Source organism: Sarcophilus harrisii, chromosome 3 (genome assembly GCF_902635505.1).
Source record: "Sarcophilus harrisii chromosome 3, mSarHar1.11, whole genome shotgun sequence".
Classification (NCBI taxonomy): domain Eukaryota; kingdom Metazoa; phylum Chordata; class Mammalia; order Dasyuromorphia; family Dasyuridae; genus Sarcophilus; species Sarcophilus harrisii.
Genome location: NC_045428.1, coordinates 303,989,237 through 304,006,770, shown reverse-complemented (window position 1 = coordinate 304,006,770; position 17,534 = coordinate 303,989,237). Strand labels below are relative to the sequence as shown.

The following is a 17,534-nucleotide window of genomic DNA, read 5'->3' as shown; positions in this document are numbered from 1 at the left end:
AGTTCCCTCATCTGTAAAGTGGGGAAAATAATAAGATCTATTGTACAAAGTCATGCAATAAGCAGCTCAGCAAGCATTAAAGTACTATATAAAACTATTGTTAAAAAGGGGCAAGTTCAGTTTAACTAATACTCAACTTCCAAAATACTTTGCAGCATTTCTCACAAAGTGTACCAAGACAGTTGTGTGTGTATGTGTTTATATTTAAAGATTCTTTAAATATATTCATCACAAGGAGTATTTCAAAGGATTAAGGGTATTTTGGGATGTATTCAAAGGCATAAATGATCTCCTGGTAGACTAAATCTTCTCCTAATTCATCTCACTCTCAGTTTTTACCTACAAGGAAATTAGAGAGCATCTCCATCTGAAACCAATCCCAGAAATGGACAAGTTGGAAACACTAGATCGAGAGTAGTCAACACTAAAGATATTTCAGGACAACATGACAAAAAATAAATGTAGACATATTGCCAGCACTGAATGGCATCCAGCTGAAAGCTTTGAAGGGCACTCAAGGATGAAACTGGAGGGCTATTAGCCAAAATATGTGAGTTTTCATTACAGAGGCTGAAGGAAGAGTGGCAGATTGTGAATGTGACCCCTGAAGAAAGGAAGGGCTCCAGTGGGGATCTCATAAGCAACATGTTTTCTATAAGGGGAAACCATGCCTGACTAATTTATTGGAGTTCTTTGATGGTGAAAACAGGCTTATAAATAAAGGGGTGGATACACAGGTGGATATAATATACCTACTGACTTTCAGAAAACCTTGACTACAGTCAGTCTCAGTCTAGGGTAGTGGTTTGGGAACTTAAAAGATTCCTTTGAAAGATTAGAGCAGCTGCTCAATACAAAGTCATAGGTACTTATTTGTCATGTTTTATCTCACTTAAGGGAATGTTATATAATTTTACTGGACATAACCAATGGAATGGGACATATTGTTGAAGTTAAAGATGAGAGCAGGACATCAGAGAAGTGTCCAATTGCCAAACTAGGGCATCAGTTGGCATCTCAAAATGGGAAAGGGAAGGAGAAAAAATCCAACCAGGAGTTTATAGCCAGGATCTTAGGGAAAGAATTATATATAGGGCCATGACAGGAGGAAAGAAAGGCTGTGATGGTTATTTGAGATACTTCTAAAGGGTAAAACGCATGAGTCTATTATTACTCCATGCACCATAGAAGTTCATGAATACTGGAGAATGCCACCTGTTTTACTGGGGAGTTTTCTCAGTCATATCTGTTTGACTTCCCACATTTGATATCAGAGGCAGAAAAGAACATATTTTTCAAGGCTACATGGAAGATGGACATTTCAAAAATAGAGAATTTTAGCCTTAGAAGATTAAAGAAAAGGATGCCAGGTAGAGAAAGAAGCTTTTCTAAGGCAAAGACAACTTGTGGAAAGAAAAGTTAGACTTAGAAAACTAGAAAAGCTTCAAATGACCTATCTCTCAGAAGCTCACATGATGATTATTTTAAATCTTTGAATCTTTCAATTAACTTCTTGTATATTCTTTTAGTTATCCATATACTATGTCATATCTGCTTTTTAGACCAGAAACTTCATGAAGACAGATAATCATGTTTTATCCAATATTTATGTAGCAGGTACTTTCCTTTCTTTTCCCCCTTTCTTCTTGGAACATTCTTGGAGACCACATGGAAGCTTGGGTTGATCCTACTTCCAGGATAACTTAGGGGATCACAATAGGTGATGGTGAAGAATTCCTGATTGGCTGCCCTAAAATGGCTGCTGAATTGGAAATCAGTTTATATACAAGAGAAGAGACCAATCCTTCTACCTTTTCCCCTTTCTTTCTAGCTTCAAAATCTTAAAACTGTTCTGAATTGCTTCAGTTGCCCTATCTCCCACCCAGCACCATGCAACATGAGTATATGTCTCATGTAGGACAAACTGTGCCCAGGACATGCTCCTTTGTTTCCTTTTCTTAAATAGAAAATCTTGTTTATTTCTATTATCTACACAACTAGCAAAACGGTATTATTCCAATTTGCATTAACCTGATGATATGTCTCTCCTGCTCCTAAAAAGCATTAGTAGTTACATACTTCCTCTAGGATAAAGACAAAATTTGTCCTTCAAAGCCCTTTGTAGACTGACTCCAATCTATCTTTCAAAACTTACTTCAGATTAATCTTCCTTATGCACTTGACATCTCAGCCAAATTATCCAACTATTGTTTCCCATACAAGATACTAAGCATAAGGTTTCTCTCATGCTTGGTATGTTCTCCCTTCTCACTTCCATATTTTGACCTAATTCTTTCCAAGATTCAATTAAGTGCCACCTTTTGCATTTGACCTCCCACTTTCAACTATTTTGTACTTAGTTTATATGCATTTATTTCTGTAATATATTAATATGCTATTAATATAAATTTATATGTATATTGAATATACATTCTCATGGACATATACATACATGTTTATATTATACATACATATACTTTTAAATTTTTTACTTGTCTGTCTATTCCCTAATAGAATGTAAGTTCCTTGAAGACAGGAAATGTTTTCATTTTTGCTTGGTGTCTAGCATGGAATAGGTACTTAATAAATGCTTGTTGAGTTAAAGAGTAGGAATCCTTAGGGAATCACAGAGAGCAGGGATTTCCATACAGTGAAATCTTCAAGTCTATGAATGGCCCTGAATTCCTTTTTTCATTCATATCAGGACAAAGTCTGATATATAGGTTTTTATTTTCAAAATACATGCAAGGATACTTTTCAATATTCACCCTTGTAAAACCTTGTATTCCAATTTTTTTCTCTCTTCCTTCCCCCTGCCCCCTCCTCTAGACAGCAAATAATAAAATTTATGTTAAACATGTACAATTCTTCTGTACATATTTCCACATTTATCATGATGCACAAGAAAAATCAGATCAAAAAGGAAAAAATGAAAAAAAAAAGGAAAAAATGAGAAAGAAAGAAAAAAGCAAGAAACGACAATAAAAAATATGGAAGTACTATGCTGTGATTCATATTCAATTCCCACAGTCCTCTTTCTGGATGAAGATGGCTCTCTCCAACACAAGTCTATTGGAATTGGCCTGAATCACCTCATTGTTGAAAAGAGCCAACTCCATCAGAGTTGATCATCACTTAATCTTGTTGTTGCTACGTACAGTGTTTGACTTCTCTTAGCATCAATTCTACTCACTTCACTTAGCATCAATTCATGTAAGTCTCTCCAGACCTTTCTGAAATCATCCTACTCATCATTTCTTATAGATCAATAATATTCTATAACATTCATATCCATTTCATTCATATCCATACATTTCATATATATTATTTCTACCTTCTGAATCCAATTCTCCCTGTGCAACAAGAAAACTGTTCGGTTCTGCACACATATATTATATCTAGGATATACCATGACATTAACATGTATAGGACTGCTTGCTATCTGGGGAAGGGGTGGAGGGAGGGAGGGGAAAAATCGATACAGAAGTGAGTGCAAGGGATAATGTAAAAAATTACCCTGGCATGGGTTCTGTCAATAAAAAGTTATTTTTAAAAAAAGAAATAAAATAAAATGTACTCTGGATTTATATATGGATAATTAGTCATTCTGACCTACACAGAAAGACTTAAGAGATCCATGGCACAAAAGATGTCAGATTTAGATCTAGAAGCAAACTTAAAGGTTTTTTTAGCCTAAGTTAAAAGGAGTAAACTGAGTAAAAACTGGTAAACAGAGGAGTTTACCAGTGAAGAAACTGAGGCTGGGAGACTGATCCAAAATCAAACCAGAGAAGGGGAAAGATAACTGAGATGAATGAGAAAGGAGTCTTATCTAAACTTAGCTGCCTGCATGATAATTGTGGGCATATATATAGAAGAATTACACATGTTTAACATAAATTGGATTACTTGCCCTCTAAGTAAGGGGATGGGGGGGAAGAGAGGGAGAAAAAAAAATTGGAACACAAGGTTTTGGAAGGATGAATGTTGAAAACTATGCATATGTTTTGAAAATAAAAAGTATTATAAAATATGTATATAAATGTTAAAGCATCATATAAAAATAAAAAAAGATTAAAAAAAAGAAAAAAAGAAGAAGAAAAGAAGAAAAAGAAGCTTCCCTGGGGAAACACTTACATTTTGTTGGCATTTCAGAAATGGTGGCTAAAAGACTGTTTCTGCTTGTTTTCACTAATTTATAGCTATAAATTAAATTCATAGTTAACCAGAAAATTCAGTTAAGTAGCGCAACCCATTCCCTGACCATGCCAACTAATGAAGATATCCTTGTAACTTCAATTCTTTTCTACAAAAACTAATAAAAAAACTCATTGTTCCCATATTAGTCATTCTAATGAGGCAGTCAGCCAAAGGCAACAGAGCAGAACCTTTTTGACTTATTGGAAAGGGCTCTCTCTGTTCCTTGGGGAAATTAAGGCAATGAGCACCAAAGTACAGCACATTATACAGAGCATCTGGAAGAATCTTGTCGAACAAAACATTAGGGCACAGGAACTGTGAAGAGAGGATGAGTCCAAAAATCCACAAACCTTTCAACCATGACTGATGACAGAATTATACCAGAAGACTTGAAGCAAACAAACTTCAAATGAAGAATTGGAAATCTAGAGTAGAGAAGACCCAGAATTACTTGGGGACAGCATTTCCATAGGTGTGAGGAAACCAAACCAAACCTTGATAATTTAGAGCAGTTGGGGAGGGATGGCTTTCTTAATTAATGAAAAATATGAAATGGAATACTTTTTAAATTCATTTATAAACTAATTCCTAGAATAGATATAATTTTTCCAACTAGCATACAAAAAAATGCTTTGTAAAAGAAAATAGGCTTGTAAATAATTAACAAATGACTCTAAGGGAAAAAAATATACTTTTAAAATTAATATTCATTGACATTCTACCTATCACTTTCTTAAATCTGGCAATAAATCAAGCTCCAATTTATATGTGCTCATTTCTTGGGTATAAATACTCACCCTGAAAATTTTGAGCTTGTTTCATTCAGCACACTCTGGGCATAGGGGGACTTGCCCTAATAAATAATTAAGAATGATATACAATATCATTGAAATATTTAACTGTTTATACATAAATGAATGCTTATTCCCTTAAGCAGTTTAAATTCTCATTACAACCCTTTTTAGGCTATTAAGTTACTTAATATAATTTTATTTGTATCATTCTATATTTAACTAATTCCACATAATTATACAATTGTATTTATATATAATAGAGAGAACTTTAGCTTATCATATCACTGCCAAATTGTTACACTCTTAATAATTGCTATATTTCTGGAGACTTTGTGTTCACTTCTCTTGACTGCAGACTCTCTTCCCTTGACAGCCACTTAGTATTTTGCTTTTACCCAGCCTCTTTCTTCCCTACTCATCTATTGATAGTTTCCTTCATGTTTCCTTCCTATGTATTCAGTAGTTTCAGTCATGTCTGACTCTTCATGACTCCATTTAGGCTTTTCCTTGGCAAAGATACTGACATGGTTTGCCATGTCCTTCTCTAGCTCCTTTCACAGATGAGGAAACAGAGGCAAACAGGGCTAAGTTATTTGCCTAGGGTCACACAACTAGGGAAGAGTCTGAATCATATTTAAACTCAGTCTTTCTTTTCTTATTTCTTTTCTTTTTTTTTTTAATAACTTTTTATTGACAGAACTCATGCCAGGGTAATTTTTTACAACATTATCCCTTGCACTCACTTCTGTTCCGATTTTTCCCCTCCCTCCTTCCACCCTCTCCCCCAGATGGCAAGCAGTCCTATGCATTAAACTCAGTCTTTCTGACTCCAGGCCCAGTCTATAAACTGAACCACCTAACTGCTCTTTAACTTTGTCAGTTATTAAATTGTAAAACAAATAAATCCCTCCCCTCCTCATGCACATTTGACCTGATAATGTACTTAGCAAGGTAATAAATTTATGATGTAAAGAAAAGCCGATCATTAAATTCTTTAGTAAGAAACATGTCTTCCTGGTTGATTCCAAAAAATACACACATACTCCCCAATTTTACACTGATGGCTCATTAGAATGTTGCAAACATTGAGATACTAAGAAAATTCAAGTCATTGCTAGTCTTTTAGAAAAACTAAACAAACTAGAATTTCTAGGAGTTATTTGAAATTTTGTGCAAATAATAGTTACCATAGTCGCTCTGTGTTGGAAGCAAGGGGTAGGTTTGAGTCCCAGTTTTATTCCCTTTGGATAAGTTACTTCCTACTGTCTCTACCTTCTTCCATTTGTGAAATACCTCTCTTGCCCAGCCTAAGTTCCATACTAATTTGCTTGCTAAAGTAGAATTTAAACATAGACTTATAAAACCTAACAACTAGAATAGACCTTGGAGACCATCCCATCCAAAGCCCTCATTCTAAAGAGGAATAAACTAATGTTGACAGCAAGAAAACTGTATAAATATGTATGCATATATTGGTTAAATATATATTTCCACCATGTTTAACTTAACATTGGATCACTTGCCATCTAGGGGAAGGGGTGGGGGGGAAGGAGGGGAAAATTTGGAACACAAGGTTTTGTGAGGGTCAATGTTGAAAAATTATCCATGCATATGTTTTGAAGACAAAAAGTTTTAATAAAAAAAACTGGAAAATATATTTTGCATTTTAATTATATCATCATTTTGTAACTATACATTATGTGATATTATGCATTTAAAAACATTATTGTGAAAAGGGATACATAGGCTTTTTATCCCATTGACAAAGGGATCCATAGTGCTTAAATTTCTATAAATGATGAAGCCTATGGCTTTGAAACCCTTTTTTAAAACATTTTTTTTCAATTATAAATTGACTTCAAAAGAAGGAACACTGAGTTCAAATCCCATCTCTGACACATACTGGCCATCAAATCACTTTACCCATCAGTGCTTTCCTATAAGAGCAAAAGTGCTGATCTGCATTAATAAAAGGGAGTTTCCTTACCTAGGAGTCCTTATGCCAATGAATTCATAAGTCCAGGCCCTATCCCTATTATGAACATCACAAATATGAACATTTAAATATACAAAGAACCAAAAAGATAGTTGTATAAGAAACTGAACTGCTGCTACAAAATGATTATTTTAAAAATTATGTACATTAAATTTAACATAGCTTTAAACATTGCCTAAAAAACTAATTTGTTTTTGTACTTTGAAGGAGTTAGACTAGAAGGGTTATTTAGGAAGTTCCTCAACTCTTCAGACTACTGTGATATTTCTAAGGTAATTTTTGGATTCTAAGTATTCAGAGTGAGCTCTCAGGAGACTTTGGTTCCTCCAGATATTTTACCTATAATTTGGGAAAGTAATTATGGAGATGGAAATTGAAATTACTTTAGCACTAAAAATAGAGTCCCTCTCTTCCCCCAGGTCATTGACCTACAGGAAGTAATTAATTGGAGGACATATTAGTAAAAAAAAATTTTTAATTAGTTTCCCTTTCTCTCTTTCTAGAAATAAAGGACATTCCACTCATTTATGAATGACTGGAACATAGTTGAAATTGAATAAATGTCTGTTGACTTGATTTTTAAAAAATTAGTAATTGAAACAAAGTTCTATTAAATAATTAAAATAAATTTCTGACCTATTTTAAGCCAGTAGGAAAGAGAAAGAGCAGAGCTAATTAGGACCCTGGACAAACTATTTCCTTTTATCTCTAAAGTCAAATGATCCTGATGTTGCATTGAATCAACATTCATACTCAGAGGAGATTTTACCTATCTGGGTTCAAACCCCAACAGAAACATACAGCACTACCTATCAAGGCAGATTTGAAGGACTCTTAGGTTAAAATAGGCAAATCTGTGATCACAGTCAGCCCCTGGGGATAGTCTGACCCCTTTATGCCTGAGATTGGCGGTTGTCCATGTTTGATATTTAAGACTGTTACCTCAGTTCCCCTTTCCAGGAGAGTTCTCAGTTATTGTCTTGGATCTCAGTCAACACTTCCTTACAACTTATTGTGCTTTCTCAAGTACTAAAAAGGCTTGTTGACTACATACCAGTTACATTTATCTACCCAACATTGATTCCCACCTATGTTCCCTTCTTAACCAGTCTGCCCTTCTTCCTTACCTTTTCCGTGGAAGAGCTAGTCCAGGTCTTGTTTCTTTCTACTCTCTACCTGGCCAGTCTTGGCCACATAGGCCACCACAGCTTAGTAGGGTTCAGAATTCTTAGTACCATAACCCTGTATGTACCAGCAAGCATTAAGCCAGTTCCCCATTCAGAGTAGTTAGAATCACATCTATCTACCAGACATAATCACCTTTCTCATTCCTCCATTTCATTTATTTATTTTAAATACACATCATTATCTGAATCATGTTGGGAGAGAAAAATCAGAACAAAAGAGAAAAACCGTGGGAGAGAAAAAAACAGAAAAAAGAATGAACATGGAATGTGTTGATTTATATTCAATCTTCATAGTTCATTTTCTTGATGCAGATGGTATTTTCTATCCCAAGTCTATTGGGATTGCCTTGGATCATTTCTGCATTTCAAAGTTTAACACCCACCAGAGGAGAACATTAATATGTTCAGACTCCTTGACCCTGAGATCCCCAAAGAGGTAAGAGAGAGGAAGATCCCATATGTAACAAAACAGTCACAGTAGCATTTTTTTGTGGTAGCAACAAACTGGAAATAAAGTAGATATAAGCTAATTAAGAAATGGCTGAGCAAACTTTGGCATAGTAATAGAATGAAATATAATTTTGCCACAAAAATGATAAATAAATATGAGAAATGTGAAAACTTTGCATGAACTAATAACAGAGTAACGTAATCAGAATCAGGAAAACAATACCCATGACTAAAATTAAGTAAATGAAAATAATATTAAGAAAATATGCTTCTCTCCTCTCTTTATAAAGGTAAAGAACTATGAATACACTGTTATATGTGATCTGCCTTAGTTGCAATCCAACTTTTTTTTTGTTATTGTTTTTCTTTTTTTTTTTTTAGTCACAAAGGTTCATTTGGTGAATGTTTGAGGGAACTTAATTTAGAATGAGGATGTTAATTTAGAAATGAATTTAATGAAGAAATAAAAGGCATCAATACAACTTTGATTTTAAAAAAATAGATTTGCATGCACAAAGACATAGACAATGGAGGGAAAAAAAAGGTATATAGCTATATGTAGACATAGACTCATGAAGTAATATTTCCATCTTCTGGCCATTTGTGGTATTGCTCCCAAAGATTTCAAACCAGGTGTATTTACAATAATCATAAATGTGAAGTATCTCTTGCTACTTGCTCCAATCAATCAAAAATTTATCAAATACTTTCTATATGCCAGGCGTAGTAGGGATAATGTGCTAAGTTCTGAAGACACAAAGACAAAATGAAATAAAAAAACCTAAGTCCTTTCTATATATCAAATATCACTGGTCTCTGATCATAAGGGTCTCCAGACTTTTGGCACTGCCAAACCAGTGGAATAGGATAGCAAGTCAGAAAGTGTGATCAAGGATTATGCTTCTGCTGATTTGGGGCACATTTTTTTTTCATCAGAGTTTCTTTTCCTTAGTGTACATTGACCGATTCCCAGAAGGTAAATAAAGGACACCAGATGGTATATCAGAATACCTCAGTGTTGAGATATCACGGGTCACCCCAGCCAGAATTCTCTGGGAGGTAAGCTGGTGAACATCTAAAGGCACGCAAAAGAAATACATCTGTGTCCCTTTGCTTCTCTCTGGAGCCTACTCTCATTTAATTTATCTAGGTCTCAGTTTCCTCATCTGTAAAATGGGGGAAGTGGTCTCTAAGGGCCTTTACAGCTCTAAATCTATAATCCTATGCTCTCTTCTGCTTAGTGAGTCATTTCTGCAAGCAAATGGATTTCAATGGCCAGCTTTGTCCAAAAATGCACCAATCTTTGACTACAGCAATCTAGGCAGCACTACAGAAACAATGAAATGGCCCAATTCCAGTTGCTCTCTCTAATGGTGTTGGAAGAAAGGGATAAAATACTCCCTTCCCTTTTCTTTTGTCTCCCCTGGTCTTCTTTCTTCCCATTAAGTTAACAAGATGAAATCAATCTCAGGACTGAATGAGGTTCATGGGCTAAAGTCCTCCATACCTGTCTAAAAATTCCTTTTCACACACATGACTTTTCTTTGGTATTTAGTCCAGTTCTTGACACATAGTAGGTACTTAGTAAATTCTAATTGACTTAACTTGAGGAACAATGTTATCATTAAAGATCCTACATCAAAATGCCACATGTTTTCAGATAGATAGGATCATAGGATTATTCTCATGGACCTAAACTGTAATGGATCTTAGAGGCCACTTGGTCCAACTCCTTTATTTTGATTAGTTGTCTTTTCAGTTGTCTGCCTCTGTGATCCCTTTTGAGCTTTCTTGGACAAAGATACTGCAGAAGTTTTGCTATTTCCTTCTTCAACTCATTTTACAGATGAGGAAACTAAGGCAAACAAAGTAAAGTGACTTGCCCAGTATCATATAGCTAGTAGTAAATGTCCGGGGCTAGATTTGAATTCAGGAAGATGAGTGTTACTGACTCCAAGCCTAAGACCTATCTACCCACAATACCTTTATTTTACAGATAAAGAAATGGAGGCACAAGGAAATTAAATGACTTACTCCAAAGTCATAGAAAGTAAAAGGTAAATAATTTCCAACTTGTCTCTCCTACTTACTTCCTTAACTCCAATCATGTACCTATGGTGAAAGTACAGAGTCAATTCTTTAACCAAGTGTCAATCATCTCCTCCTTTTTTGCTGGTCCTAAATGCACCTCCCATTCCCTCATATGCCCAATGCTAAAAACATCTCCCCAGAATTTCTCTCTCCCTTAGCTCTGGCTCTTGTTGCTAATTCTGGTTAGTTACTGCATATTTTTATTAGGCTAGCAGAGAGAGAGCAGCACATGCACAATTTTGCTGGGACAAAGAGGAAGGATTTTCCTGGATCAAATAATCCCAAATTGGGTCTACCAGGTGAAACTATCATCCCAAGACAGCTTGATTGTTAAAAATAACATGAGAGGGAAGAAAGAAGGGAAAGATGTAGAGAGAAACTGAATGGAAACAATATACAACTGGCCAATTTCATGTGTGAATGTTTCTTAAGTTAGACCTTCATAATGTAATGTCTAGACTATTATTACTGAGGCAGCAAAGTAAAATAATATGTGTTAGAAAAAATTCAACAATAGAGGTTAAAGCAAAAAGGATTTTCTGGTTAATCATTCTTCAACCAGGACATTCCAGCTAATTGAAATTCTACCATCGTACAAGTAAAGTACATGAGTACCGAAGGGAATGCCAAGCAAATGGGGGGTAGGGTAATTAGAAAGGATGTGGATAATTGAAGCAGATTTTGAGTAAGGACTGGTGAAGAGGAAGCATATTTCAGATATGGACAAAGGATGAGCAAATTTCACCGTTTGGCCAACACAGAAGGGCCACTTTGCAACCTTTTCCTCAGCCACTATCTCTCTTCAAATGATCTTTAATGTCACTTCCCATAGCTGTTGTCTCTGCCCATTGCTTCACCCAACTTCTCTCCGCTGCTCCATTTAAGAATTCTTCCCATTACACTCCAGATCAGGTCCATTCTCTAAATAATTCACTCTCCTTGTCTCCTTTTTCTTCCTAGTCAATTCACTTTGCTATTTTTAGACAGGTCTTATTTAATGTCACTCTTATCAGAGAATAACAGAACTAACATTCTTGTTATTGTTATTGTTCTGTCTTTTCAGTCATGTCTGACTCTCTATAACCCCATTTGGGATTTGTTTTGGCAAAGTTACAAGGATAGTTTGCCATTTCCTTCTTTAGCTAATTTTGCAGATAAGGAAACTGAGGCAGACAGGGTTAAGTGACTTCCTAGGGTCATATAACTAGTAAATGTCTGGGGCTGGATTTGAATCAGGTCTTCCTTACTGAAGGCCTGGTGCTCTATCCACTGTGCCAATTACCTGCCCTCTAACATTCTTAGAGATCATTTATCCAGAGATTTTAACCTGTGGTGCAAGAATTTGTTTTTTAAATAAAAAAAATTGATAAGTATATTTCATTTTTGTTGATTTCTTTGATAGTCATAGTGTGTGTGTGTGTGTGTGTGTGTGTGTGTGTGTGTACATTTTAAAAGGCTGATGCAGATGTATACATCTTGTTTTTTTTTTTTTAACAGAATGACCTCAAGAAAAATACCTAAAATCCTGTGTAAATCATCACACAGAAAGAAGGAATGATAATAATGGTATTAAAATTTACACAGCATTTTGCAAATAATATTTTATTTGATCCTCACAACAAACCTCTGCATTTATTATTATTTCTCAAATATTTCAATTATTATCTCAAAAACCAAGGTTAAACAACCTCACCATTACAGAATTAACAAATATTTGAGATAGAATTTGAACCCACATTTTCCAGACTCCAAGTTTATCTACTTTATCTACTATTCTGTGCTCCTGAAATTTTCTCCTTCATACTTGGAATGCTCTCCTTCCTCATCCCTGTCTACTGCTTTCCCTGTCTTCCTTTAAATCCCAACCCTTTTAAATTTTAATGCTTCCCCTCTTTTAATTTATTTCTCATTATTTTAAAAATTATTTCCTCTATTTATTATTCATTAGTATTATTCCTACTATTTAATTATTTCCAACTTATCCTATATATACCTTGTGTATCATACTTATTGGCTTGTCTCCCTCATTAAATTATGAGATTCTCGAATGCAGAGATTGTCTTTTGTCCCCTTTTGTATTTTCAGCACTTAGCATAATGCCTGGAACACAGTAAGTACTTCATAAATGAATAGTGACTGAATGAATGATTGCCTCTCTACAGGAAGAGTTAGAAGAAGGAAGACGAAAGGATGGTCAACAGTATACCTTCACATTCAATATACTAGCCAGTATTAATTCCACCTTCTAGGCTCAGGTCCCTGCCCTAGATAGCTAAGATCTTCTTTCTCTGCCTCACTACAATGCAATCTCCCTCTGAACCCTCTGTCATACTTCATAATCCTAAGAAGTTTGGGTCCAAACACTAGAGTTGACAGATTTCCTTCTCTTTTCCCCATTTTCTTCACCCCTTCACCTCTAAACATTGTTAGCTCTTTCCTTTAAACCCAAGACCTCTGAAAGCTGAACTAGTATACTTATTACTATACCAGACAACTGTTGGTAGGGGGTAATAACAGCTAATAGACAATTTTAGAAATTCTTTTTTGGGTCTTTTGAAATTAAGCTGAAGACAGGCAGTATTTGGACTAAATGCCCAAAGTTCTCTATTCTTCACTAGTGAGTATATATCTCTCTGTATCAACAGTAGATCTCTTTTTTTATTAAAGTGTTTTATTTTCAAAACATATGCATGGATAATTTTTCAACATTGCCCCTTGCAAAACCTTGTGTTCCAAATTTTCTCCACCTTCATCCCACCCCCTCCCTCAGATGGCAAGTAATCCAATATATTCAACAGTAGATCTCAACAAAATTGTGCCTGGGAGTAAGTAAAGCAAACATTTACTGAGAGCAAACATTAACCTTAGCAAAAGAAACAAGAATGTAAACTCCCTGAAGCCAAGCACATCATCTTGTGTGTGTGTATGTATGTATGTATATATATATATATATATATATATATGTGTGTATATATATATATGTGTATATATATATATATATATATATATATATATATATGATTTTATACTGTAACCTATAGTATCTATAGCACAATGCTAGGAATATAGTGTATGTTCATTCATTATTTCATTCATTTGTTCATTCACATATTTTCTAAGAACCTCTCATGATAAAGCAATATAATAAATACTTATTGAAGTAAATCTAATATCCCAATACAATCTTAATAAAAGGCTAATCAATTTTAATTCTATTTAAAGCAGGGATAATAATCTAAGATCCATGAACTAGTGGTTTTTTTTTAATAGAATTGATTTCTTTGTAAACCTACATATTTATATATGTATTAAAAACATTATGTTGAGGAGGTCCATATGTTTACTAGATTGCCAAAAGAGTCCATGACACAAAAAAGTTAAGAACTCTTGGTTTAAAGCATTATAAAAACATCATTGTAGGCACTAACACAATTTTAGGACACTAAAAAACCTTTTAGAGACCAGACTTTGGCCAGACTTATATGTCAAAAATTGCCACAGTGAAATATGGTGGTTTTAGCAAATATGCTTCACTGTGTAATAGCCTATTGATTTATAGAAATTAGTTGTTACGATGCCTTAACACCTTAAGGTAGAAACAATTTGACTGAAAACATGGGGTTGGGTCATTGGTCTCATATGGGAATCACCTTTGTAAAATGTTCACAGGACCTTACTTCTCTGGGTTAGCCAAGTTCTGCCTTATGTACACAGAGCCACATTTTATTTTGACTTCTTACCTGCCAAGCCTCAACCTTTTTAATATCTGCACAGGAGCCATTGGTGAAGAGTCCTTTCCCAGGTGAACAGGTGTATATGTCCTGCAAGGCATGGGCAATGGAGTAGACAGCCAGGTATACATTGTAAGAGATCCGCAAATGGGTGTAGTCCATATATGGTGTCTCAACACTGGTGATGTTTTCATCCCCAGTACACAGAGGACGAAAAGTGGTGGTTGTGTTGTTGGGTCTGTTCCTGCCTCCTTCCTCTCGACTCTTCAGAAAGGGGTCAAAAGATAGAGACCCTTTAGAACCTTCCTGGAGATGACAGTTAAATGTCTCTTCCCAAAACTCCTTGGCAAAACCATTATGAACTGACTTCTTGGGGTGTACCTTCTGAAGGAACTCCCTAAATCCTGGAATCTGCCCTCCCTTTAGTGCAAACCCAATTGTACCTCCAATAACATGGAAAAACTCAGGCATGGCTATGAGTGAGGAGCTGGCCCAGGCTTCACTGGCCAACCATATCCTGCCTGTGATGTTACGACGGACAATCTCCTTGATGAGAGGTTCTAGATCCGGGCCACTAGAAAAGACAACAATCACTTTGGCTGTGGAATTCTGGATGACCTCTACAACATGCTGTATTTCATCCTCATCAGAGTACTGGGAGATGAGCTCGCTGAAGTTAATGCAGATATCTCTCTCTTCTGCCTCCTCTCGGAACTTCTCAATCCCTGGCCGGCCATAGTCATCATCTGCGGCAATGGTACCCACCCAGTTCCAGCGGAAATACTCAATGATGTCTGCCATTGCAGTAGCCTGGTGTTCATCATTGGGGATGGTCCGGAGGAAAGACTTGTACTGGTTTTTGTTGCTCAGGAGCCTACTGGATGATGCATAACTGACCTGGGGCAAAAAGAAAGAAAAAAAGAAAGAATCAAAAAAAAGGACATTAGATAAATGTCAAAAATTCACTGAAATATCAACCAATCTAAATTACAGAGTGATGACTTTGATTTGAAGTTGACTTTGTGGATAGGATAGAAAAAAAAGATAACCATTTTACTGCAATGTGAACAGTCAGGATTCTTTTCTGTGGGCATTTAAACTCTTAATATAAAAGCAAAGAAGTTGGACTCATTAGTGATTATAAAAGGTGCTCCACCACTGATGTATCTGGGGAGATGAGAAAATAGATAAGAAAAATATAGTGTGATATTATTATGCTGCTTTATAAGTTTCAAAGGTTTGGGAATCCTCCCCTTTATGCTTTTATATTCTTGAGTAAGAAAGACCTAAGTTCAAGTCCCATTTCCAACACTTACTGACAACATGATCTAGGCAAGTCATTTAATTTCTCAGTACACACATTTCTCTAACTGGTAGAATTTTGGTCATTACAGAAGTGACTTTTTGAATATAGCATCTTTCCTTAAGTCAGTAGAATCAAGGTGGTAGGAAAAGAAGGAAGGGAAAAAGAAAAAAAAATGTTTTGAGCCAGCTAGATGGCACAGGGGATAGAGCAATAGCCTTGAAGTCAGGAGGACCTGAGTTCAAATCTGACCTCAGACACTTAACACTTCCTAGCTGTGTGACCTTGGGCAAGTCACTTAACCCCAATTGCCTTGCTCCCCCACCCCCAAAATTATGTTCCTCTGTCCCTTTCAGGATCCTTCCTCAACCACTATTCTTGTTGGGGAGGAGAAGGAATTGATTATTATTCCAGCATTCTTCACTCCCCCCAGACATCTCCTTGATAGAATCTGATGCTTAGTCTGCCCATCTGATATTTGATTTTTCATGAACACTTAGGGATGGTTGTACCTATTATTAGCCTGGGGCTCATGAAACATCTGGAATATTAGGATGCCTACTAGCCAAAAAAGGCGTATCTCTGAATTATGGATCTAAGAGTCCTCACAGGGATCCAAAAGCACCTTCCCATTCTCTTCAGCTGCCCTTTCCACATGTCCTTCTGCCAATGTTTAGCTTGACCATTTAAATGCAATGCTCATTTTAGTCATTTTTTATGAACTGACAATCATTTATGACTAGACATCATTCAGCAGCATATAGATGATAATTATCATTAAATATGTGTTAAATTAGCTCTGTTGTAAATTTCATGTGATTGCAATGCCAAATTGTATATGAATAAACTCTGCTTTCATAGTTTATTGCCTAAAAAGCATGTTTATTTGAGATAATTTGAACTGATTTGGATTTGTGCACATATGTAAATGTATCCTTCTGTACATACAAATATTTTGGTGGATATAAAAAAGAGTCTTATGGGATGACATAGTTGCACTATTTTCATTGCTATTAGAACTACCATATCAAGGAAATTCCAGAATCATTGTATTCTTGAGGTTGGTACATAATGAAAGGTGAAGCCATCCTCAAGTAGGATCATCACAGAATCATAAATTTAGAGCTAGAAAGAAACTTAGAAATCATGTAATCCAAACTAATTTTACTGATCAAGAAACTGAGGCTCAAATAGATTAAATAACTTGCCTCAAATTACACAGATAGTTAATGACAATAGCGTGTTTGATTTGGATGATAACTTTGCACCAAGATATAGAGCCCTAGCTAAGTCCTCAAAGGGTCCAAATTACAGACATGCAAAATGTTCTAGCAAGTATCTCTTCATTGACTTTGCATAAGCCCTCTCCCAACAAAGCTGTCTAAGAAGGTGTAATACCTGAGGTATATAGAACAATCCCAGCAGGTTTGCCACAGCAGTGGATATGCCAGAGCCAGTTGCTCCAACCACAGCAATAGTGGAGGGGATATGCTCCGAGCAGTTGCAGAATTCATCCAGGTTTAAGGAATCAATCTTGTTCTGGGCTACAAAACTCAGTGTGGCTTCTAGGGCTTTAGAAACTGTGTTGCAGGTATCAAATATCCTGTATCCCAGTGTCATGTTGGGGAGAAGAGAAGGACTGTTGTTTATCTCCTCGATAGCAAAAATCATTGCTTGTAACCATCGAAACCCTCGAAAATTATACCTGAAGCAAAGAAAAGAAGAAAGTCAGTATGTGACATTTTTCTATCATCAACTTTATATCAGTAAAAGATTAGCGGT

General features: G+C 35.7%; 1 protein-coding gene across 1 annotated transcript in view; it reads right to left on the bottom strand.

Annotated features, from left to right (window-relative positions):
- The window catches only part of CASR (calcium sensing receptor), a 144,849-nt gene that overhangs the window by 41,593 nt on the left and 85,722 nt on the right, over positions 1-17,534 (bottom strand). The window contains exons 3-4 of the mRNA XM_003763628.2: positions 17,151-17,457; positions 14,459-15,346 (exon numbers count right to left, since the gene is read on the bottom strand). Coding sequence (XP_003763676.1) covers positions 14,459-15,346; positions 17,151-17,457 — 1,195 coding nt within the window. The remainder of the gene's footprint in view (positions 1-14,458; positions 15,347-17,150; positions 17,458-17,534) is intronic.